Source organism: Scyliorhinus canicula, chromosome 8, assembly GCF_902713615.1.
Source record: "Scyliorhinus canicula chromosome 8, sScyCan1.1, whole genome shotgun sequence".
NCBI lineage: Eukaryota > Metazoa > Chordata > Chondrichthyes > Carcharhiniformes > Scyliorhinidae > Scyliorhinus > Scyliorhinus canicula.
The window spans coordinates 10,934,637-10,959,171 of NC_052153.1; the positions used below are offsets into that span (position 1 = coordinate 10,934,637).

The following is a 24,535-nucleotide window of genomic DNA, read 5'->3' on the forward strand; positions in this document are numbered from 1 at the left end:
GAGGTGACCCCCGCCCTGCACATGCGCGGGGATGACATCAGCAGCCGCTGAAGCACCGGCGCATGCGAGGACTCTCGCCGGCTGGCGGAGCCTCTTCGGCCCCGGCTGGCTGGGTGCCAAAGGCCTTCCACGCCGTCCGGCGGGGCGCAAACCACTCCGGCGCCGGCCTGGCCCCTGAAGGTGCGGAATTGGGGCGGGCCGACAACGGAGTGGTTCACGTCACTCCGTCCCGCCGGGAGCCCTCCGCCCCGCCGGATATGGGGAGAATCCTGCCCAAAGTCTCAAAGGATTCCATCATTTTTTAATTTTTTTAATTTTTTAAATAAATTTAGAGTACCCAATTTATTTTTTTCCAATTCAGGGGCAATTTAGCGTGGCCAATCCACCTAACCTGCACATCTTTGGGTTGTGAGGGCGAAACCCACGCAGACACGGGGAGAATGTGCAAACTCCACACGGACAGTGACCCAGAGCCGGGATCGAACCTGGGACCTCGGCGCCGTGAGGCAGCTGTGCTAACCACTGCGCCACCGTGCGCCCTCCATCATTTTAAAGGCCAACGCGCAAGTCTTCTATTTTCTCCCGAATGCTGAGCTGGGTGCAGTGGTGAGTGAGTCCCTCCAGAGGTATTGGGAGTCGCGGTAAAAAATATCCAATTTTGCTTACTGTGTGGACCAAAAAATTTATTCCTTCGTGGGATGTGGGTGTCGCCGGCAAATCCAGCATTTGTTGCCTGCCCCCAATTGGCCTTGAACTGAGGGGCTTGCTAGCTCAGAGGGGAGCTAAGAGTAAACCACATTGCTGTGGGTCTGGAGTCACATGTAGGCCAGACCGGGTAAGGACGGCAGATTTCCTTCCCATGCCACTCGCTTCCAATTACAGATTTCATGAACTGAATTCAAATCCCACCATGGGGTTTGAACCCTTGTTGCCCAAACGTTAGCCACGGCCTCTGGATTGCTAGTCCGGTGACATTACCAGTACAGCACCCGCTCCCTCAAAACACCGTCAGCAATGCTGACCCAAAACCCAACTGCTTACATTGGGCTCGTCCCTCCTCTCCCGCCGTTTAACCTTCTGCGTCTCGTAGTCTTCCAACAACGTCTCCATCAGACCTCTGGAACGACTCAGTCCTGAAGCCTCCTGTTCCGTAGGCGTGGGCTCCGGCTGTGCGGGGGGCACGGCGCTTTCCGAGACCGATGCTGGGCTGGACTTCTCAATGTTTCCTGCAATCAGAAGAGCTCAACAATAAGGGTCAACGGCACTCGACCCAATGTCAAGATAACTGACGAATGGGTGGAAAGACCATTAAAATCCGACCACTGCTGCTCAAGGTGCCAGAGAATACAAGGTTAAAGGCTAACACTAGATTTTAGGCTGTGACCTCTTGCCAATATCGGGCCAACAAAAAGAAAAATATTGAAATATGCAAGATGGCAGCCTCACGGCGCTGAGGTCCCAGGTTCGATCCCGGCTCTGGGTCACTGTCCGTGTGGAGTTTGCACATTCTCCCCATGTCTGCGCGGGTTTCGCCCCCACGACCCAAAAGATGTGCAGAGTAGGTGGATTGGCCACGCTAAATTGCCCCTTAATTGGAAAAAATTAATTGGGTGCTCTAAATTTATAATTAAAAAAAAGATCTTGCCTGTTAGCCCATCGAAAAAGTTTGAACGCAAGTGTTGTGTTCTTGCAGGGGTCAGACCTGAGAGTTGGGGATCAGACAAGGCTGAGGAAGGGGTGGGTGGGGCAGGTGTTATACTTGAGCTCTGACGGGAGGGCGAGGGAGACACGGGGGCTGTTCCGATCAGGAGGGTGGACTTTTCGGTGGCTAATATTTAGGTGGATTCAGGAGGGAGATATGTGATAGTGAGTGGGGGTGTTGGCGGGTGTTCCGGTTGTCTGGTGAAGGTATGCACTCCGAACTGGGGGGGGGGGGGGGGGGGGGAGGTATGGATTTTATCAAGACGGTGTTGGCGGTCATCTCTGGCCTGGACTCATAGAATCATAGAATTTACAGTGCAGAAGGAGGCCATTCGGCCCATCGAGGCTGCACCGGCCCTTGGAAAGAGCACCCTACTTAAGCCCACACCTCCACCCTAGCCCCGTAACCCCATCTAACCTTTTTGGACACTAAGGGCAATTTTGCATGGCCAATCCACCTAACCTGCACATCTTTGGATTGTGGGAGGAAACCTTGATCATGGCGGGGGGGGTCTTTAATTATGTGCTTGAGCCCAGACTAGATAGGTCGTGCCCCCACGTCCCTTAGACATTGAGGGTGACAAAGGAGCTGCTGGTGTTAATGGAACAGATGGAGGGAGCGGACCCGGGAAATTCAGATACCCGAGGGAGAAGGAGTTCTCCTTCTCTTCCCACATACACTGGGCTTACTCTCATATCGATTCCTTTGCAGTGGGAACATCATCACTTCCTGGGGTGGGTGGGTACATCATCACTCCTGGGGTGGGTGGGTACATCATCACTTCCTGGGGTGGGTGGGTACATCATCACTTCCTGGGGTGGTATATTCGGTGATTATCATAATTGACCATGAGCCACATTATCTGGATTTGTGATTGGAGAAGGGCCGCGCTCAGCGACCCCCCCCCCCCCCCCCCCCCCCCCCCCCCCCCCGTGGAGGTTAAACACGGCGTTGCTCACAAACAAGGGGCCTTGTGAGAGGATAGCTTCTGCGACTGGGATGTATGTGGAGTATTTTTTTTTACATTTAGAGTACCCGATTCTTTTTTTTTCCAAGGAAGGGGCAATTTACTGGGGCCAATCCACCTACCCTGCACATCTTTTTGGGTTGTGGGGGCGAAACCCACGCGGAAACGGGGAGAATGTGCAAACTCCACACGGACAGTGACCCAGAGCCGGGATCGAACCCGGGTCCTCGGCGCCGTGAGGCAGCAGAGCTAACCACTGCGCCACCCTCGGCGTGCCGACGATGAACATGAACATTGATGTTGAAGAACTGAAGCCTGGTTATTGAGATTAATCAGGTATCTGGACTGGAGAAAGGCAGTTTGCTGAATGGGCCCAAGGTCTCAAATGTTTTCTTTTTTGCAACTGGGTAGATTTTCACTGCAGCCACCAGAGGGCGGACAAGAGCCAACATCAACAGCCCAGAGCGCTGAGGAAAGTCATGTCCAATGTGCCTACTTTCCATCTTCCGATCTTCCCAGCAGTATTAAAGTGTGTTATACCTACTGGGTATCAGCAACTCATAGAGCCACAGAAGGAGGCCAATTGGTCCATTGAATCCATGTCGGCCCTCTGTAGAGCGTTAATCCCAATCCCCCGCTCTATCACTCCATCCAATTTAATTTCGAAATAATTTATCGCCTCTGCTTCCACTACCTTTGTGCAGTAAGAAGTCTTACAACACCAGGTTAAAGTCCAACAGGTTTGTTTCAAACACGAGCTCGTGTTTGAAACAAACCTGTTGGACTTTAACCTGGTGTTGTAAGACTTCTTACTGTGCTCACCCCAGTCCAAAGCCGGCATCTCCACATCATGACTACCGTTGTGGGCAGCGAGTTCCAGATCATTACCATTCGGAGGTGTAAAATTGTTCTCCCTCACATCCCTTCCTTCCTTTCCCCTCCCGTGTCTCTTGCCCAAGACCTTCAGTCCATCTCCCCGAGTCCTTGACCTACGAGCTAATGGCATCAGTTTTTTTTGCCACCTCCCTTGCCTCCAGCCGTCTATAACCTTGGACATCTTGGTCAAATCTCCCTCGCTCGAAAGAGACCAGCCTCAGCTTCACTGGCCTAACCTTGTCGCTGAATTCCTTACAACTCTTACAACCTGTCGGGTAAATCTCCTCCGCACCCTCTCAAGGAACCTCACATCCTTCCCACAGTGTGCTGAGCAGAAATGGCCGTTCTAGTTTGGGGGGGGGGGGGGGGGGGGGCACAGAGCTTGCGCAAGATTCAACATAACTTCCCTGCTTTCCTTTTTTAAAAATAAATTTAGAGTACCCAATTCATTTTTTCCAATTAAGGGGCAATTTAGCGTGGCCAATCCACCTCTCCTGCACATCTTTGGGTTGTGGAGGCGAAACCCACGCAAACACGGGGAGAATGTGCAAACTCCACACGGACAGTGACCCAGAGCCGGGATTGAACCTGGGACCTCGGCGCCGTGAGGCTAACCCACTGCGCCACCGTGCTGCCCTACTTTCCTTCTCGATTCCTTTTTTTTTTACAAAGCCCGACATCCCATATGCTTTGCTAACTGCCCTCTCAATAAGTCCTGCCACTGTCACTGATGCAAATATACCTCCGGGTCCCTCTGCCCCTGCGCACACTTTAGAAATGTGCCATTAAGTCTACATTGCCTCTCCCCATCCCTTCTCCAAAAATGTATCAGCTCACACTCGTCTGCGCAAAATCCCATCCAGCGTCCGACTGATCCACCCCGCCCTGTTGCCTCCAGGTTTGGCAGGATTTCTTTTAAATATAAATTTAGAGTACCCAATTCATTTTTATCCAATTAAGGGGCAATTTAGCGTGGCCAATCCGCCTACCCTGCACATCTTTGGGTTGTGGGGGCGAAACCCACGCAGACACGGGGAGAATGTGCAAACTCCACACGGAGCCGGGATCGAACCTGGGACCTCGGCGCCGTGAGGCAGCTGTGCTAACCACTGTGCCACCGTGCTGCCCTGGGTTTGGCAGAATTGGCAAATTCTAAAATATCTTAATCCTACGATGTGCTCCTTGAAAGATTTCCACCATTTCTACCCGGGGGATTGAATTTTGTAGAGCTGCCTGCATTATTCCTGTCCCTGTAACTTTCTTTACTTAGTCACACAGCAGAACTCCACACAGATACAGGAGACGTTAGCATCCTACACGGGGCACGACTGTATAACATACAAGCATCGGCCGACCGCACGGCTGGGCACCACTGGGTGCGCTATTTCGGCAGTGAAAGGACCAATAAATATTGGACATAAAAGGGATTTAGTCCACATATTTGGATCTAGGTGGTGCACCCCCTCCCGTGACACAGCCTGGAGGTGGAAGGCCATGAGTATTATCATTGTTTGATGTTGTGTCATTATTATTAATTATGGAATAGGATGCAGCACACCACTAAAGCGGTGCCAGCCTTGGCTCAGTTGGTAGTTCACTCCCCTCTAATTCGGAAGGTTGTGGGTACAAGCAAGTTTTACCGCCTCCCCCCCACACCTCGGGTGCCCCACAAAGGTTTTGCCGCATAACGCAGGCAGACATTTCAGTGCGGCACCGAGGGAACGTGTGCTGGGTACTGTGCGTAAAACCGGCAGTGACCCGATCCCGTCAATTTGGGGGCGGGTTGAATCCTGCATCGCACTTGCGCGTTGGGCTCATCGCTGACTTTACTGGGGAGAAGCACACGTTGGGGGGGGGGGGGGGGGGCAGAGAACTGGCATTCATATAGCGCCTTTCCCAGCATTGGGATGTCCCAAAACACATTGCAGCCAATCCAGTGCCGCCCATGCGCAGGAGCATCAAACCAACTTGCAACGTGATAGTCCACCTTTGTGATGTCCGTCTAGATTTGCTGCTTAAATCTCTGGAGTGGAGCCTGAACCCAGGTTGAGAGAGGAGAATGCCGCCAACGTGAACTGTGCCTAACAGACTGCCAATGCTTTTGATCCACACCCCGCACAGCTGACCTGAAGCAGAAGTATTATCAGGTTGATAGTTCTTGCGCTTTATGTCAAAAGCTGATTTTTGAGTTTACTGGCTGGAAACGCCTAGCCGATTTTTTTCTATAAAAGGACTAAAGCCACCTTCCAGTGACTTGGGATCCCAGTCCAAGATGACGACACATTTGCATCACTGTACCTTGCACCTTCCCACAACATTGAAATGGAGGCAGCCCGATTCAAGGCTGCACGAGGAACAATTGCTTCAAAGGAACATGAATGGGGACCATCTCCTACATCGTTAGAAAGCATCTGGACAATCACCTGGACACTCAGCTGGGTGGATGCAAACCATCAGACATAGCCACGTGGACAATGGGTCACTGGCTATGAAAGGAATGGGGCCAGACATAATCTCATCATGTAAACAAGGCAACTGGAATACACGAACCATGACCATATTTGAGTCACTAGTCGGTCGGACAGAGAAGGTCATGTGACAAGCCAACTAACCCTTTGTGGGCTTAAGCACCGGTTTTCTCTGCAGTTCAGGACAACAACCAAGACACAGTGGGTTTCCTCTCCTTCTCTCCCCCTCTCTCTCTCCAGCCAACCTGCACGTTTTGAACGCTTTCTCCTCATTTTGACTATCCAGGAGCCGCAGACAGAGATTTTAAAAAGAGCTCAGCCCAGTTGCTCCTGTTTCCAGAGAAGAAAAAAAATTGTCTGACTGGGGCTGGAATTCTCCGGCCGAGAGGATTCTATGTTCCCGCCCGCAGTGCACCTCCGCCCGTGGGTCTCCTGGCGGCGTGGGGTGGCTACAACGGGAAACCCCATTGACAAGCGACGGGGAGTAGGGAATCCCGTCGCTAGCAAAACGGCGCGCCGCCAAGAATCACGGGGCCGGGGGAGCGGGGAATCCCGCCCCACATCTTCGAAGCAGCAGGAACACCAAGTGCGGCCTGAAGACGGGCGGCAGGGTAGAAGGGCGGTTAGCATTGCTGCCTCACAGTGCCAGGGACCCGGGTTCAATTCCCTGCCGTGGGTCACTGTCCGTGCGGAGTCCGCCTGTTCTCCCCGTGTCTGGGTGGGTTTCCTCCGGGTGCTCCGGTTTCCTCCCACAGTCCAAAGATGTGCGGGTCAGGTGATTAGCCATGCTAAATTGCCCCTTAGTATCCAAAGGTTAAATGGGGTGATGCGGATAGGGTGGGGGCGTGGGCCTAGGTAAGGGGTGCTTTCAAAGGATAGGTGCAGACTCGATGGGCCGAATGGCCTCCTTCTGCACTGTCGGGAGTCTACGATCCTCTGATTATAAGACAGCCAATTCACCAACCTCCAAGAGCAATATACCCCATTACTTGACATTCAATTGTTTAATCTATCCTCCCGCTCTGTGAACTGCTCGAGTGTGTGAGAACTCGGAGTGCTGCTTTTTGATCATTTAGACTGGGTTAAGTACAATAAAAACTCAAATCATGTCTTTTATGGTCACAGCACAAAAACAGCCAAACACTCACTGAATTTCAAACCTATCATTCTCAAACAAAAAGACTTGTCATGATCTAATGTGGAAGAGAGGGGGCGCCATTTGATAAAGGCTGGGATCTTTAGGATTCCTGCCGCCCGAGGAGTCGGCGGTGGTACTGCGGCCTGCCCCGCAGTCATTTAACTCCCCAGCAGGGCGAGACCTCCCCCCCCCCCCCTCTCTCCCCCCCATCTCAATTCCTGTGGGGGCCAGAATCTGCAGTGGACAGGACTGAAGCAGTCCACGCAACCTAAATCCTGGGTGACCAGGCTGAGTTCTGGGGGTCTCGGTGAGGGGGAGGCCCAGGGGAGTGGGCAGAGGGCAGTGGGGGATTGAGGGAGGACCTGAAGGAGCCGGACCACCTGAGGGGGTTGGAGATGTTGGTGGCGCCTGATGGTGCCTTCCCCCGCCTTCCCTCCTGATGTCTGAGCAGGGTCATATTTCGGGCCCCCTGCCCCGGCCCCCTCCCGCTAGCCTGAAAATTGAGGCCGGGAGGGGGGGGGGGGGGGGGGCAAACGGTCTTTAAATGGTCAGTAGTTGGCCGTTTAAGGGCCTCAACTGGGGCAAGGCTGGGCAGGCCGACTTAGGCCTCGCCCATCCCATGGGTAAAATGGCGGAAAGATCAGTGCGGGTGGGAGCCCATTGGGAAGGCCGACCGAGAACTTTTACACCCATTCCCCCCCACCCACAAACGCACCTGTGCGGGAACGTGAAAACCTGCCCATAATGTAAATCCACGACCCGGCTGCCTCTAAACTCTCTCGCACCAGCGATACACAGAGCCTGACTGAAGTGCCGTCACTGCTGGAAGAGTTGTTTGGTTCAGTAAAGCAGTGACCCCCCCCCCCCCCCCCCCCCCGACACGAACCTCCACCCCCGCCCCCACCCGCACCCCCTCCCCCACTTTCAGGAGTGAATGGAGGATTTCACTGCACAAGACTCTGACCTCCTGATATTTCATTTCCTGTGTGGGGCTGGGAAGAAAGGACAATTGGTGACATTTTAACAGAGAACAGACATTGACTGCCCGTGAACTCATCCTGGCTCCGTGACAGTGTCCCCAGATCGGGACCGTGCCGGGTGCCAGGAAAGGGGCGTGCCAGTGTGTGGGAGTGAACACGCAGGCCTGGTCTGCCCAACGTTAAACTCAACGGCTGGGACACGACGGATGGGGCAAAACTGCAGACTGAGCTCACCAAAACAAAAGCCAAGTTGAAGAGTTTATATCAGGAGTGTTCTCGCTTATCTAAGGAAGCACCTTTGGAGGAGCTGGGTTCCTCCAGAATGATACCAATTGTGAGAACTGGTTACCAAGACGAGGTACATTCTCCAGGCCCGACTTTCAGTGCCTTTCCCATGTCGAAAATAAATCTGTTTTTGTATTGTTTGGAATATAGAAGATTAAGCGGTGATCCAACTGCGGCCTTCAACGTTATTAAAGGATTTGATTGGGTTGATGGAGTTAAACTATTTCCTCCGCTGTGTGAGGATCCAGAACAAGCGGGCAGAACCTTGGGGCGGGATTCTCCGCCCCCCCCCCCCCCCCCCCACCCCCCCACCCGCCGTGTTTTCCAGCAGCGGCCTGCCATTGGCTGCCAACGGAATCTTCCAGTCCCATCGAAGCCCACGCCGTTTCACGTGGCTCGCAGCCTCCGCCACCGGGGAACCCACCGCCAGGGGTCCCCACCGCCGGGGCGGGAAGATCCAGCTCTTAAACCTACAGCCAGGCCGATCCAGGGTGAAATCATAGAACTTACAGTGCGGACGGAGGCCATTCGGCCCATTGAAATCAGGGAGCACTACTTCACACGGAGGACAGTGGGAATCTGGAACACTCCCCCCCCCACCCCCCGGAAGGTCATTGAGGCCGAGAGCGTCAGTTCTCAAAACCACGACAACCTGCATTTGTCTAGCACCTTTCACATGGCAAAAAAAAATAAAAAAATCCTAAAGTGTGAGCAAACCAGAACTGGCGCGGAGTCAGTTATTCGGACAGGTGAGCGCAAGGCTGTTCAATGAGGTGGGTATCGAGGAGCGTCGTAAAGGTTGAGGGGAGAGGAGACGGAGAGGTTCAAGGGAACGAATTCCAGAGCCTTGGGATCTGGGCAGCCGAAAGCATGGCTGCCAATGGTGGAGCACCTGAATTCAGGAACGATCGAGAGGCCGGAATCGAAGGAGGGCAGTGATTGACGGGTGTGGATTGGTTCCATGTCCTGACTGAAACAAAGTGGGTTAACTAAGCTGAGATACATGTCAGCCATGGTTGTACCTCCAGGAGTGCAGCACTCCCTCAGCGCTACAGTCCAAAGATGTGCGGGTTAGGTGGATTGGCCATTCTAAATTGCCCGTAGTGTAAGGTTAATGGGGGGGATTGTTGGGATACGGGTTACGTGGGTTTAAGTAGGGTGATCATTGCTCGGCACAACATCGAGGGCCAAAGGGCCTGTTCTGTGCTGTACTGTTCTATTCTATTCTACACTGGAGCGTCAGCCTACATTTTATGCTGCGGATTTGAGAGTGGAACCTGAACCCTTTACCTGATGCCTAGGATAGGGAGGGTTACCTCGCCAGGAGAGGTTGGACAGGCAGGTCCATTGCACTCACGTCCCTCAGCTGTCAACCTCCCTTTTGAATTCATTTAATAAGCTTCCGCTATTTTTCCAGGTAGAACATTCCAGATCGCGACAACTCTTGGGAGTAAAACAAATTCTCCCCATCTCCCCTTCTAGGTCTTTTGCCGATGATTTGAAATCGATGAACTCTGGTTTCTTGACCCATTTGCCCAGAGGCTCCTGGATGAAAGGCCGTTTGAGGCCTAGTTCATTGATAAGCCAGGGTTTCTGGATCGGTATTTTTTTTTTCTGATGGCCTTCTCTCTCCCAGGGGTGATGACCTGGACACTCCAGAGGTCGGCAAAATTCTGAAAGGGCTTGAAATACAAAAGACTTGGAAAATATGGTTTGGGATGGAGGTTGCCGGGGGAGGGGGTGGGGATGGGTGGTGAGGAGATCAAAACTGGAGACATCTCTTTCCACAGAGTGTGGTGAAAATGTGAAAGCCACCACCACGGGGAGCAGTTGAGACGAATGGTGTGGAAATGTTCGAGAGGAAGTTGGATAAACTGGTGAAGTGAAAAGGTCGAGAAAAATATGCTAATCCTGGGGGCTGAAAAAGGCCGAGAGGAAGTGGAGCATAAAGGCCAGCATGGATTTGATGGGCTGAATGGCCTGTTCCTACGCTGTAAATTCTATTTAATTTATTGAATCATAACATAGAAGGAGGCCATTCGGCCCTTTGCACATGCACCGACTCTTTGAGAGACCAAATTGGTGCCATTTCCCAGCAAATTCTTTTGTTTATATCCCTGGAAACAAAGTTGGCACAAGCTAACTGACGTCTGTTCCCCCCCCCCCGCATTCAGGAGAATCCAGGAGATGGTGCATGCGAAAGAACCCAGCCTGCCCCTTCTGAGGATGTAGTGCAAAGTCTGCAAAATAGTTGCAGGGTCTTACCAGGGCCCTTTATTCTGGGGCAGAGGATCTGCATGGGTCGGCGAGGTTGGCTGTCTTTGCCGGCTCTTTGCGCTGTCTTGAGGACCTCCCTCTGGCGCCGCAGTTCGTCCTCGCGATCCTGGGCTGCTCGGATCTCCTGCTCAATCATCGACAGGGTCTTCTGTTTGCGGGAGCGCAGCTTGAAGGGTCCAGTCTGGGCGATGACCTCCGGCTCCTGCGAGTGACTGACAAAGACGTTGTTTTGGGAATAGTCCGTCGGCTCCAGGTAGTTGGCGCTGTCGCTGAAGGGGCTGAACTCGGGCTTGTACAGGGAGGGAGGGGAGCCGGCCCAGGCTGCGTCGGCACTGCTGCATTGTCTAGCTGCAGCTGCCGTCAAGCTTTCCCCCTTGCCACTCTCCATCTCGCCATCAGGCAAACCCTTTGGCGCCGAGGATCTCCGTTCCTGCACTAAAGGTGCCGGTGTCTGTGACGGCGCTAGCACAACAGTCCGTGACTCCGCCAGAGGTGCAGGATCGATCCCCGCTCTCCCGCTGCCCAACGTTGTCTTTTGTTGCAACGGCTCTTGACCACCTTCACCCGGCCCGACGTCCGCGCGGCTCTGCTGTGCCAACGCCAGCTGGATGGCATCCTGCACCAACCTTTCTGCTTGGCATTGCAGCAGTCGCTCCCTGTCCGACAGCCCGGAATACCTCCGCTGGTAGAAGTCGTCCTCACTGAGTGGGCTCAACGTTCCCCCTCTCTTGTGAGAGCTCTCGTCACGCTCCCCGTCCACGGGTGTTAACGCATGGGGTGTCTGAGGCTGGGAAAACTCTTGCGACCCGCTCAAAGAGTAGTCCAGGGAAACATTCATGGTCTCGTTTGAAGCCCCACTGTCGCTCACGTTATCGATGCTGAAGTCATTGGAAAGAGTTTCCATCACCGTGGTGTCCTGGGATCGGAGAGACAACTCGTCCAAGCCAGAATCCAGTTCCTCTGAGGTGCTAGGAAGACCAACGCATTTGTAGTAGGACTCGGAAACGTCGTTGTCTTCATCTTCACTGAGCACCGTCAAAACCGCCCTGGCCCGGGTAAACCCTTCATCATCCACATGGACCTTGTTGACCATCTCGGCTTTCATGCGGTCACTGATAAATTGGTCAGGAGATGTTTGCCGAGGCCTCTCCAGGCCCAAGGACTCTTTCTGCCCATTGGCCTGCGGAGCTGGGGTTGTCACCTGGATTGCGGCCATTTGCCCTCCCTCAGGCACAAAGCTGACTTTGGAAGCTTTAACAACCGCCACTTCACTGGCCCCGATGTGCACCGTCTGCCCCGGAGCCTGGGTTGACTCAGTCACCAGGACCAGGGCCGCGGTGCTGTCCTTCTGAGGTGCCTCCGCCCTCTGTGACCCTGGCCTGACAGAAACCCCTTTCGTGGCCACCGGCCGCTTCTGGTTGGCCTGAGCACCGTTTTCAGACCTGTTCTCCATTTTTAAAAACTGCTGCCTCGCTGCGGAAAAGTCTATCTGCTCCGTGAGAACGTCCTCTCTGCTTACACCGACGGGGTCTGGCGTCACAAAGACGTGGGCTCTCTGCCTGGGAGAAACCGGGGAAAGACCCCCACCTTGTTTCCTCTGCTTTCGTTCTGCGTATTTCTTGTGCGATTCCAGCTTATCCGGGTCCAGCTGCTCTTCAATGGACTTCTCCTGTGGCGGCTTCCATTTCTCCGCGATACTGGGGTTCTTCTTTACCACCTGGCTTTTAATGACCTCCCGGCGCGCTCTCTCAAGCTCTGCAATTTCACTGGACGCTCGCATTTTCTTAATCCTGTAGGCCTCACTCTTGTCCTCGTCCCCAAAAAGCCTGGCGGGTTTTTTGTCCTTGTGCGAGGCCCGGAGTTCAAATTTGGCTTCTTTCTTCAGAGGGGCGGCGGCGGCCAAGCCGTCCTTCGAGGACCTCCTGGAGTTTGACACCTGAAGCTCTTCCCCTTCCAGGTCGTTGTGACCGGGAAGAGGTTCTGCCGTGGCAGGGCCCGGAGAATGGCCATTCAACTTCATCTCATCTTTCCTCGAGTCGCCAGCCTCCTGTTGCTCGACAAGAGGCAGCTCTGGCCTCACAACGGTTACAACGGAATTGGCAGGCGAGGCCGGAGCGGCGGACATTGAGGCAACAGGTGGGCTTTGCTCGCCCACTATAACCGCACACGGCTCGGGAGAAGCCGGCACACTTGATCCGTTTTCCAGGTTGGAATCACAGCAGTTGGCTTCCAAGACCTCATCCAGGTACCTGATCTCCTTCGCAACGTCACTGTCCAGTGATTCATGCTGGCTCTTGAGGCCATTTTGGTCTTTCCCACCCAGGTGATTCAGCTGACCGTCCACTGCAGCCAACTCCGAGATTGGGACCTTTGGCGTCACCGCGCCAACGTTCTTTGCACTGTGATGCTGCTCCTCTATCTCCATCCTTCTCTCTAGCCCAGGCGAATCAGTCCTTTTCCTGCGTTTTCCCTTCTTCAGTTCAGTCTCATCCTCCAGGAAGCTGGGAGGGGATTTCTGCACAAAGTATAAAAGACGAAAACCATTAGTCTCAAATATCCAAACAGCATGAAAAATACATACTTTACATTACAGTGGCTGGAGACACTTTGGGCATTTGCGCAACAACTTATGGTCATTGAAGAGCCGTTTTGGTGCCCCCCCCCTCTAGAGGGGACCCATGTGAGCAGGGCATACAACTTGATGCCTCCTCAACCAATCAGGGAGCTTCTGGAACAAAGGCAAGGAGATGGAATTAAGATACAGGTGAGCCACGATTGAATTGGAAGGTGGAGCAGGCTTGAGGGGCTGAATGGCCTCTTCCTGTCCCTTTATTCCTCCCTCTGACGTCCTTGACTGTCTTTCGTTTTCTCCCAGTAGGAGAAGCTTCCTGCATTGACTCGCCCTTTTGCTCCAGAAGCTGCCTTAGTCCCAGTGTCCCATCGGCACACGGCGGGCATACCTGGCTTGCCAGCTCAATACAACTGAATTCACCGGGGCATCTCCTAAATCTGGCACGAGCCTGTCACCGGTTTAGTCCCACGGTTGACCATTCGCGGATGCTTCCGCCAGAGTAGCGGAGAGGAATTATGGCCACTGAGAGGTTAAGGTAGCATATGCTCACTTCCAACAAGCGAGCTGAAAATAAACTTTACACGCAGCACCTTGAAGAGGTTAGTCGTGTTTATTTATAGCAGTCAATAAGAGGTTAGTCGTGTTTATTTATAGCAGTCAATAAGAACATTATCTTTGGCTTTAGCAGCATGCTTTATTAGACCCTGGGTTAATAGCTGGAGATATATTTTTGACAGATTATATTTTCCACATCACTTTCTCTCAGTATCGTTTCCCTCCGAGCCTAAATTTAGCACATCTCCTTTCATAGTTGCTTTGAACCATTAAAATCTGTGTGTTCAGACCGGATTCCTGAAGAGAACCACACAGCAAGGATGACCTTATTAGGTGCACGACTGTTGCATATTAAACCTTGCTGACATCAAGTCTTGTTGCCTTAATCCAGGTTTAGCAGTGGGGCTGTTCGAGTTGCCTTGCTCGCACTCCTGGTTCTGAGTGGAACAGACCCAATGTTTCTCTCTCTTTTCCCTTGCAGCACGGAGGAGGCCACTCGGCCCATCGTGTACAGGATCCCTGCCCCCCCCCCCCCCCCCCCGCCTCGGCCTATCGTGTACAGGTCCCCCCCCCCCCCCCCCCCCCGCCTCGGCCCATCAGGTGCCTGCCTGAGGAGCCTCTGTAACCAGCCGACCTTCCCCTCTGCTCAGCAACCTTCACTGAGGCCCTTACCTTCACCCAAGGTTGCCAACTGCGATTAAAAGTCTTCCTGGAGGTTTTGTCGCATGACTTGCCTCCTCCCCATTTCAGCCATTATAATAACCGTTAATGTCACAAGTAGGCTCACATTAACATCGCAATGAAGTTACTGCGAAATCCCTCCAGTCGCCACATTCCGGCGCCTGTTCAGAAGAATTCAGAATGTCCAATTCACCGGACAAGCACGTCTTTCGGGGCTTGTGGGAGGAAAGCGGAGCACCCGGAGGAGACCCACGCAGACACGGGGAGGACGTGCAGACTCCGCACAGACAGTGACCCAAGCCGGGAATCGAACCTGGTGCCGTGGAACTGTGAAGCAACTGTCCTTTGACCCACTGTGCTACCGGTGGCTGCCCGTAAGTCACCTCTCCACTCTGCTGGGGGGGAATGGTGGGGTTAGTGGCAATGTCACTGGACTTAGTGATCCAGGCTAATGCTGTGAAACACAGGGGTTCAAATCCCACCCAGGCAGCCTGAGGAATTCAAATTCAGCTCATCCCTGCTGGCTCCTTCGCACGCCGTCCCAGCTGGTACCTCTCTACCCGCGCAAGGTTTCATCCAACTCTCCTTCGACCCTTCAGTTACCCCTGAATATGTTCCACCTCCATTTCAGGCAGCGCAGAGCAGATTATAACAACTTGTTCACGTAAATTCTTCCATCCAGTTCTTAGCAATAGCCTGAAACACGCGCAAAATACGGTGGATGCTACAAATTTTCCACGCGTCCCTCCCCCACCTAATAAGTTCAGGGCACTCCCGGGTCCTGGTGTGCTCCATGTGCCTATCCAATAACCGCTTGAAAGTTCCACTATCACAACTAGCGTACCACCCCGCCCAGACCCCGACCAACCAAGGGCCTCCGATGGCCTGGGAGGAGGACCCCCCCAGGTGCCGTTATGCCAGGCCCACGTTTAGAATTCCTATGGTGCAGAAGGAGGCCGTTCGGCCCATCGCCAATGCGCCCGCCCTTGGAAAGAGCACCCTGCTTAAGCTCACGCCTCCACCATATCCCTGTAACCTAGTATTCCTACTTAACCTTTTGGACACTAAGGGGGCAATTTATCATGACCAAACCACCAGACCTGCACACCTTTGGACTGTGGGAGGAAACCGGCGCACCCGGAGGAAACTCATGCAGACACGGGGGGAACGTGCAGATTCCGCCCAGTCACCCGTGGATAGAATTGAACCCAGGTCCCTGGAGCTGTGAGACAGCAGTGCTAACCACTGTGCCACCGTTCTGCCTTCTGTGGATCAGTGCTTAATGGAGCCCTGGTGAGGTTTCCCAGGCGTGGATGTTGGGAGAATCCGGTACGGACATATTTAAGTGAGCCCAACTGCTCACATAAATATGCAAATCTGGATCCTGTCCAGTGAGGGTGAGATCCAGATCGCAACATCTCACGAGATCTCATTAGATCATGTCCCGGGCATCGCAAATCTTGCGAGAGGTTAACGGTCTTGTTGTGTCCTGAGTCAGGTGTGACGAGGCCATTAGATCGGGCCCAGTTAACATAGAACATAGAACATAGAACAGTACAGCACAGAACAGGCCCTTCGGCCCTCAATGTTGTGCCGAGCATTGTCCGAAACCAAGATCAAGCTATCCCACTCCCTGTCATTCTGGTGTGCTCCATGTGCCTATCCAATAACCGCTTGAAAGTTCCTAAAGTGTCCGACTCCACTATCACAGCAGGCAGTCCATTCCACACCCTAACCACTCTCTGAGTAAAGAACCTACTTCGGACATCCCTCCTATATCTCCCACCCTGAACCTTATAGTTATGCCCCCTTGTAACAGCTACATCCACCCGAGGAAATAGTCTCTGAACGTCCACTCTATCTAACCCCCTCATCATCTTATAAACCTCTATTAAGTCGCCTCTCATTCCCCTTCGCTCCAATGAGAAAAGCCCCAGCTCCCTCAACCTTTCCTCATAAGACCTACCCTCCAAACCAGGCAGCATCCTGGTAAATCTCCTTTGCGCCCCTCCCAATGTTTCCACATCCTTCCTATAGTGAGGTGACCAGAACTGCACACAATACTCCAAATGCATTTCGCATCTGGCTCATTTGGAGAGCCAGTGCTGGCATGGTGGGCCAAATAGCCTCCTTCTGCACCATAATGATTCTTTGATGTGACTCATTAAGCAGAAGCGTCATATTGGACTCGAAACGTTAACTCTGATTCCATCTCCACCGATGCTGCAGGAAGCTGCTGAGCATTTCCAGTATCTTTCGTTTTTACCTCAAATATGTGTCTTCGGTTTGGAGTGAAGTATTGTGAACACGTGTACTGTGATGCAAATCCACGCATGTTCACTCATTTTAATTGCCCTCTGTAAGGTCTGGCAGTGATTTTCAACAACCTTTGTATGGGAGGTGCCTTGCAAACATTGATAAACTCCAGGGACCTGCTGGTCACACTCCAATCTCAATCGGCCAGAGGGGAAATGAGCTGCTGAATGCATAACAGCGATGCGATTGCATTAAACTAAGTCGCATAAACATGTTATGCCCCGGTGATATGGAAAGCAGAAGATAACAAATTGAAGGGGATGTTGTAGAGTCCCTGGCATTAGTTTTGTGACAGGCCGGGAACCCAGGCTGGAAGGCCTCCACTCTCGGAACAAAGTTAGATGGTGAAACAAAAGGGAAAATGCTGGAAACACTCAGCAGGTCTGGCAGCATCTGCAGGGAGAGAAAAGAGCTAACGTTTCGAGTCCGATGACTCCTTGTCAAAGCTTTGTCAAAGTTAGATGGTGTCAGAGCTGCTTCAGGGTTGCCAACCCTCCTTGATTAATTCCTGGAGATTCCAGGTATAATAACCCAGAGGAAAAATTAGCCGTAGACAAAGTTAATTTTGTTACATATTTGCGATAGTCTGCGCAATGTATCAGCTCACTCCAGTGCAGTCCGAGAGGGAAGGGTTGCGCTAGTATCATTTGGGGGGGGGGGGGGCACCTCCAGGGATAGATCCTACTAAAATTGGCAACTAAATGTTAACAGGGCCCTGGCTCCATGATGAGCTTGAATGGTCAACTCTCCCGTCTTAGAACCACTGCTGCCCCTCAGCAGTGTGACGTGTAATGAAGGAGTGTACAATGAACAGGGTTTATGATAGTAGGGGCCAGCAAATCGGCTATGAATATTGCACTTTGAAATGTTGAGACCAAATTGTAAATATGACCATCACATGCTCCAGTACACCACTTGCTTCAACAGTGGTGTTCCTTAATATGGCAATAATATAAAGCAAACACACTGGGCAGATAGCCTGATATTCTTGCTGGAAGTGTGGTGACTTGGCAAAGTATTTCGGAATTCTAAGCTTAGCGAAAGTTTTGATGGCAAAGCTCGTCAGTCACAATTACCAAATTTACATTTCAGGCAGAAACTCTTGGCTGTTCCAGTGTTACGTTCAATCAACGGCTCGAGGAGAGAAACAGCAACGTTTGTAAACGTCCAGCCCTCGCAATACCTTGTGCAATCAGAAATCCAAGACTCCATAAATGCTGAGGTTTATAAATGCTGAGGTTTATAAGCCCTTCCTTCTTGGATAGTAAACTCAATGGAGCCAGGAGAGGCGGCACAGTAGCACAATGGTTAGCACCGTTGCTTCAGAAATCCAGGGACCCGGGTTCGATCCCCGGCTTGGCTCACTGTCTGTGTGGAGCCTGCACGTTCCCCCCGTGGGTTTCCTCCGGGTGCTCCGGTTTCCTCCCACAAATCCCAAAAGACGTGCTTGTTAGGTGATTTGGACATTCTGAATTCTCCCTCAGTGTACCTGAACAGGCACCGGAGTGTGGCGACTAGGGGATTTTCACAGTAACCTCATTGCATTGTTAATGTAAGCCTATTTGTGACACAATTAAAGATTATTATTATCTCAATGTACCCCAGTTCCAAAATGTTTGGATGAACCACACTGTGCTGCGTGCAGATAGAGTTACTAACCCTCCAGGATTGGCCGGGAATCTCCAGGAATTGAAGATTAATTTCCAGGCTAGCACCCTGCAGGGCGAGGAATATGTGACGCTTTCACGTGAGTTTTTCTGGCGTGAAAATCCACAGTTCGTACGACGGCGTGGGGACATAGTCCCAGTAAACAGAGAATACAGCCCCTTGTTTAAAATATATATAGGCCGTGTATCTGCAAAAACTGTAATTAAGGAGTCGTAAAAGGTGAGGTTATGATTCATTCTAATCACTCACTTGATCACAGAAAAAGTTCTAATGGAATATTATTATAATTGCTGGAGATTCCCTGGAATGTAGATAATTTATGGGGTGAGCGGTGTTAAGTCCTACCTAAGCAGGTCATGGAACTTACTGACATACAGATGATGTAATTAATGGGAGGACAAGGTCTGTCTGTGTTACAGTTTACCATAGGATTGGAGGCTGACAAGACAGAAGGATTTCATGTTGAACAGCAGTATTGCCAAATGCTTTTAGGTTGAGCATAAGTGGACCGAATCTACTCTTGAAAAGATCTCTCTCCAAAGACTCCACATAGTTGAGCAAGTAAACCTGATTTGTTAACTTTATTTATAAATGGCATTTGAACTGTATTGGGTTGCTTAATTGAAGTTAGTAGCGGGTATAGATAGCAAGTTTAAGTTTTTCGTTTTGATTAAGAACGGTTTAACAGATAATTGTAAAGCTATTTTCTTTGATGTTAATGTGGTTAATTCGGTGCTCAAATTTGTTTTAGCATAAAGGATATTGGTCAGTGTCATCACTCCCGGTGGGGGGGGGGGGGGGGGGGGGGGAGTATAATTCCTTTGCAGTTTTACAAGTTAAGAAAATAATGTCTGGGGTTCTAATCCAGTATCTAACAATTGTTGGGGTCTGGTCCGGTTCTCAAATACAATAGAATAATGGCAGTTCCAACCATTCTGGAAACACTGCAATGTGGTACCAGGCAAGGTCGTGCACTAGGACTCCGGAGCCACCAACTTTCCAGTGGGAACTCTGTCTCCCAAGCAAAAACTGTTCATCAAAGGCATCCCAGGGGTCTTGTGGGAGTGGAAGCATGGGAGGCGATAATCTAATTTGGAACAAAATAGTAAAAGTTAAATCACGGCAGCAGTATAAGTCCATTGACCCAAGAGGACTGGACCTCCTGGCCTTAAGCGCCGTGAACTGATGGTCCGGCTTAGCAATGCTGAGCTGAGCTGCCACATTGTGTGCAGCTAAGACCCTGGCTCACTCTCAAGGAATTTGGGAAAGTGAGCGGTTGTCGCACTGTTTTGCAGGAAATTGAAACCGAACCTTAGTTCAGTTAGTGGGATGTCAAAGGCTGCCTTCTTGAAAAGGAGATACAGATTTCTGGCAAAGGAAGTCAATGGTATTCTCAGAAATGGTTGAAGAAGGACGGGGGGAAGGGGGGGGGGGGGGGGGGGGGGATGAACAAGAAGAATCAACCTACCAATTTTCACAGAGTGTGGAATTTTTCAGGGGAATGTTTCCGCATAGTTTTGACCCTGTAATTTCCAGAAACGCAACAGTTTTCTTGTACTTAACTTTGCTTAAGTGCCGCCTTAAGAGAAGGGGGAGTGAAAAGCAGCTGGAGACAGTGGTGTTGACGTTTTGACTGATATCAAGAGGAAACAAATGCTCTAATCATTATTTGAATTGCAGTATGCCCTTTCAACTACAGTGTAAAGTTTGATATAGCCCCCATCCATCAGTTCGTCATTGTTCAAGACTTCCAATGCCCTGAGCTAGGACTGCTTGAAGTTTGGATTAATTTATTCCTATTTTTGACAGTTTTATAAAAAACGTTACAATTTTCTTCCAAGGTTGTGGGGTTGATAAACTTTTCCAATTACAATTTTGGTTGTCTTCCATTAACTAGCCATGCTTACAGCAAATGATCTACATTCCAGAGACTCTCCAGCAATTATAATAATATTCCATTAGACCTTTTTCTGTAATCAAGTAGGTTGTATTACTTCACAGACTAACAATTTGTGGCAGCATCACTGGCTCAGCAACACAGAATGTGTTCATTGGCAACTTAGCAATGTTACGATTCCAGTTGGTGTTATAACTGGATGGGAAGATCCCAGAATGGAACCCCTGGCTTCGTCACTTTAACCTTTTTTGTATAAACATGGACGAACAGAGTCGTAGGACCGTAAATTTGTTTTAACAAGAATTTTTAAAAAAATTAACCATGAAAACAACGTGGAATGATACAATACTCCTCCCCCCTTAGCTTAACAATTACACACAGGTTTTTAAGATTAACACAAAGTACACCTTATGCTACAATGGTCTCATTAACACACAAAGTCCCTTTTAGGTGCACAAGATGACTGTGGTAATACAAACCTCTCCCTGAACCTAAGTGAATGGTTGGGAATTCTCCTCAATATATGCCCAGATTATTCTTTTTTTTAAATATAAATTTAGAGTACCCAATTAATTTTATCCAATCAAGGGGCAATTTAGCATGGCCAATCCACCTAGCCTGCACATCTTTGGTGATGTGATGGTGATGGTGAAACCCACGCAAACACGCGGAGAATGTGCAAACTCCACACGACTGTGACCCAGAGCCGGGATCGAACCTGGAACCTCGGCGCCCTGAGGCATCAGGGCTAACCCACTGCCCCGCCAAATTATTCTTATACCGTGAGCCTCCCTGTCTCACCAAACTCTGACTGCCATATAAATGATTTCAAATTCTGAATTCTAAAGTCACACTTCCAAATCTTCTTTTACATTATGCTTTCTCTCGGCTGTTTCCATCAAGGATTCACTTTCAGGTTTAACATCTCTCCAATCAGGTTTCCTTTGTCTTAACCATTACTCCATAGTATGGGTTTTCTTCTAGTAAGGCTGAGAGAGATGTTTCCTCTTTAGCCTTCTAAAACCAACTACTTCTAGCAGAGCTGTGAGAACTGCCTTCTCCCTCACTGTATTACCCTTCCAGCCACAGAAACATTAAATTAAACTCACTTAAAACTATACATTATTTCTAATGTTTACCAATGCAAATATAAATCCCTTAAAACTACGTTTTTTCCCGAACAGTAAGCGGTCTAACTCCCTGCCATAGTTGCCTCCAGATGTGATTATTCCACTCCTCCTCCAGCCCGTCTCCCATCTCCCACTATCTGTAAACTTTCACTAATCCAAAATCCTGCTGCTCGTATCTTAACTCACATTCAAGTTTCATCCTTATGCTCGAATCCCCCCCATGGTCTTGTTTCCTTTAACCAATAACCTCATCCATCCCACAACCCTCGGAGAACAATGTGCCCCTCCAATTCAGGCCTCTCCCTTCCCGAACTTGATCACTCTACCGTTTGCAGCCCTGCTTTAGCTGCCTTGACTCGAAGCTCTGGAATTCATCCCCGACATCTCTGACCTTCTCCCCTCCTTTTAGATGATCATTAGAATGTAATGCGTTGACCTTTGGTCATCTGCCCTAATATCGTGTCAACTTTTGTCTCATCACGTTCTTGTGAAGCTCCTTGACAGACTTTACTCGGCTACAGGATTGCCAACTCTAGCTGGACATATTCTGGGAGATGTCACATGACCATCTATCTGCGCCCCTACCCCCCCCCCCCCCCCCCCCCCCCCTCTCACTCTCCTGGCATTGGTCCCTCAGCCAGATTGAGAGTCGTGCAGCTTTGGGCCATCCCAACTTTCCCAGGCCCAGGCCCTCACTATATTTCAGGTTGAGCCCAGCTTCTCTCTTGCACCCCCTCCTGGAATGGGCGGCCCCTCAGCGAGAACTAACCCCAAGGCTCCATACTTCCCCCCACCCCACACCCCCCCAAGCCCTCCACCTGCATTTTCCCCACCTCAGAAGTTCTGCAGGTAGTGAGGAGACCAAGCCAATCTCCAGACTCCACAGAGAGACCCGACGATATCAACCCCATTCTGGAGGCCGCCACCTTTACCGGGAAGTAGAACCGGCGCTCTGCAAATGTCCGGCTACCTCCAGCATCCCCCTTAGCATCTCCCCCAGACAAAAGGTCCCGCTGTCTGCCAACCCCAGCCCCTCCCTCACTCAACATCCATCTTGTATATCCTGTTAAAATCTTTTTGGTTGGCTTTTAATAATCACCAAGTGATATGATGCCGATTCCAGTCGACTCCCAGCTAATCTGGGAGGGTTGGTAACCCTATTCTGTTAAAGAGGCTATATAAATGAAGGTTGTTGCTGCAATGGAAGGGAGATACATTCTACTCTTGCCTGCTCCGACATTTTCTACCCTGGATGTGGCTGCTTCCTTGCTTTGCTCACTTTTCAATTTCCCTACAATGCACAGGTTTTGCAATATCAAATCGCTAACTTATCTGATCGCTCGTTCTCCATCTTTCACCCTCACGAGTGCCCAGTGGTATGTATTCTGGTGCTTTAGTTCAATTGAAATATTTAAAAAAACACATTGAGGCCACTATTTCTGGTAAGCCAGTTGAAATGAACTTTAAGGATTATCTATAAACCCTTCAAAATTGAAATATATAAATATTATATATATTTAATCTGTTGCCTGAGGCGGAATTCGGAGATTTCTACAATGGAACATTCTGATGGTTGAGTGTTTGAATGTTATGATGAGGATAATTTTCATTCGGAGGACCAGGCCATCATCCTCACCCACACTGAATGCCTCAAAATTGGTCTGATGACTCTCCGAACAGGACAGAAGGACGCCATTCAGCCCACCCCCTGTGCACTAGCTCTTTGAGAAAGAACATAAAAACTAGGGGCAGGAGTCGGCCATCTGGCCCCTCGAGCCTGCTCCTCCATTCAATGAGATCATGGCTGATCTTTTGTGGACTCAGCTCCAATTAATAATTGAAAGGTATCCAATTATTCCCCAATCCCTTGCTTCCGCCCCCCCCCCCCCCCCAAAACCCCCGAAACGTCCTCTTGAAAGTCGGTGTTGAATCTGTTTCCATCGCTTTTTCAGGCAGCTCGTTCCAGATAACAAATCACTACATAAAAAACATTTCCCTCGTCTCACCTTGGTCTCTCTTGCCGATACCGTGTACCGCGTCCCCTGGTTACTTCAGCCAGTGGAAATAGTTTTACCTCATCAAAAATAGGAGCAGGATGAGGCCATTCAGCCCCTCAAGCTCCTCCACCATTCAAGGATATAATGGCTGATCTGGGGCAGCACGGTAGCACAGTGGTTAGCATTGCTGCCTATGGCGCTGAGGACCCGGGTTCGAATCCTGGCCCTGGGTCACTGTCCGTGAGGAGTTTGCACATTCTCCCCGTGTCTGCGTGGGTTTCACCCCCACAACCCAAAAGATGTGCAGGGTAGGTGGATTGGCCACGCTAAATTGCCCCTTAATTGGAAAAAATAATTGGGTACTCTAAATTAAAAAAAAAAAAATAATGGTGATCTGTTCCATGATGTCATCGACCCACCTTGTCTCCTTATCCTTATTGAGCGAGAATCATTCAGTCTCAGGTTTAATATTATTAATTGAGCCTGCATCTCCTGCTTTTTGAAGGAGAAAGCTCCACAATTCTATCACCTCTTGCGAGAAGCAGTGTTTCCAAACGCTTTTCTTGAATGGCTTGGTTCCCTTCTCCTAAACCTGTCTGCCAGCAGCAAAGGGATCCCTCTCTCCATAATATCAAAGAATTAAGAAAAATACAGTACAGGAACAGGGGGTGGGTTTGTCCGAGCCCTCAGCGGGCGTGAATCCCGCCGCGCCGCTCCGACTGCCGAATTCTCCGGCGCCTGTTTTCGGGCGGGGGGGGGGGGGGATCACGCCGCGCTGATCGGGGCCGTTGGAATCCCCCCCCCCCCCCCCCCCAGGTAACTCTCCGGGCCACGATGGGCCGAACAGCCGCCCGTTTTCGGCCAGTCCCGCCGTGTGAAATGGACATGGTCCATCCCTGCGGTCCATCCCTGGCTTGGAGGGCAGCTAGCAGTCATCGGGAGGGTGGGGGGGATCCGGCCCCTGGGGGGCGGGGGGGCACGGTGGCCTGGCCCGCAATCGGGGCCCACCGATCTGCGGGAGGGCCT

At 51.0% G+C, this 24,535-nt stretch overlaps 1 protein-coding gene across 4 annotated transcripts in view; it reads right to left on the reverse strand.

Moving 5' to 3' along the window:
* The window catches only part of LOC119970129 (paralemmin-2-like), a 446,039-nt gene that overhangs the window by 9,999 nt on the left and 411,505 nt on the right, over window positions 1-24,535 (reverse strand). For all 4 annotated transcript variants that reach the window (XM_038804197.1, XM_038804199.1, XM_038804200.1 and 1 more), the window contains 2 exons: window positions 10,682-13,208; window positions 1,042-1,226 (listed from right to left, as the gene is read on the reverse strand). In XM_038804197.1, the coding sequence (XP_038660125.1) occupies window positions 1,042-1,226; window positions 10,682-13,208 (2,712 nt within the window). The remainder of the gene's footprint in view (window positions 1-1,041; window positions 1,227-10,681; window positions 13,209-24,535) is intronic.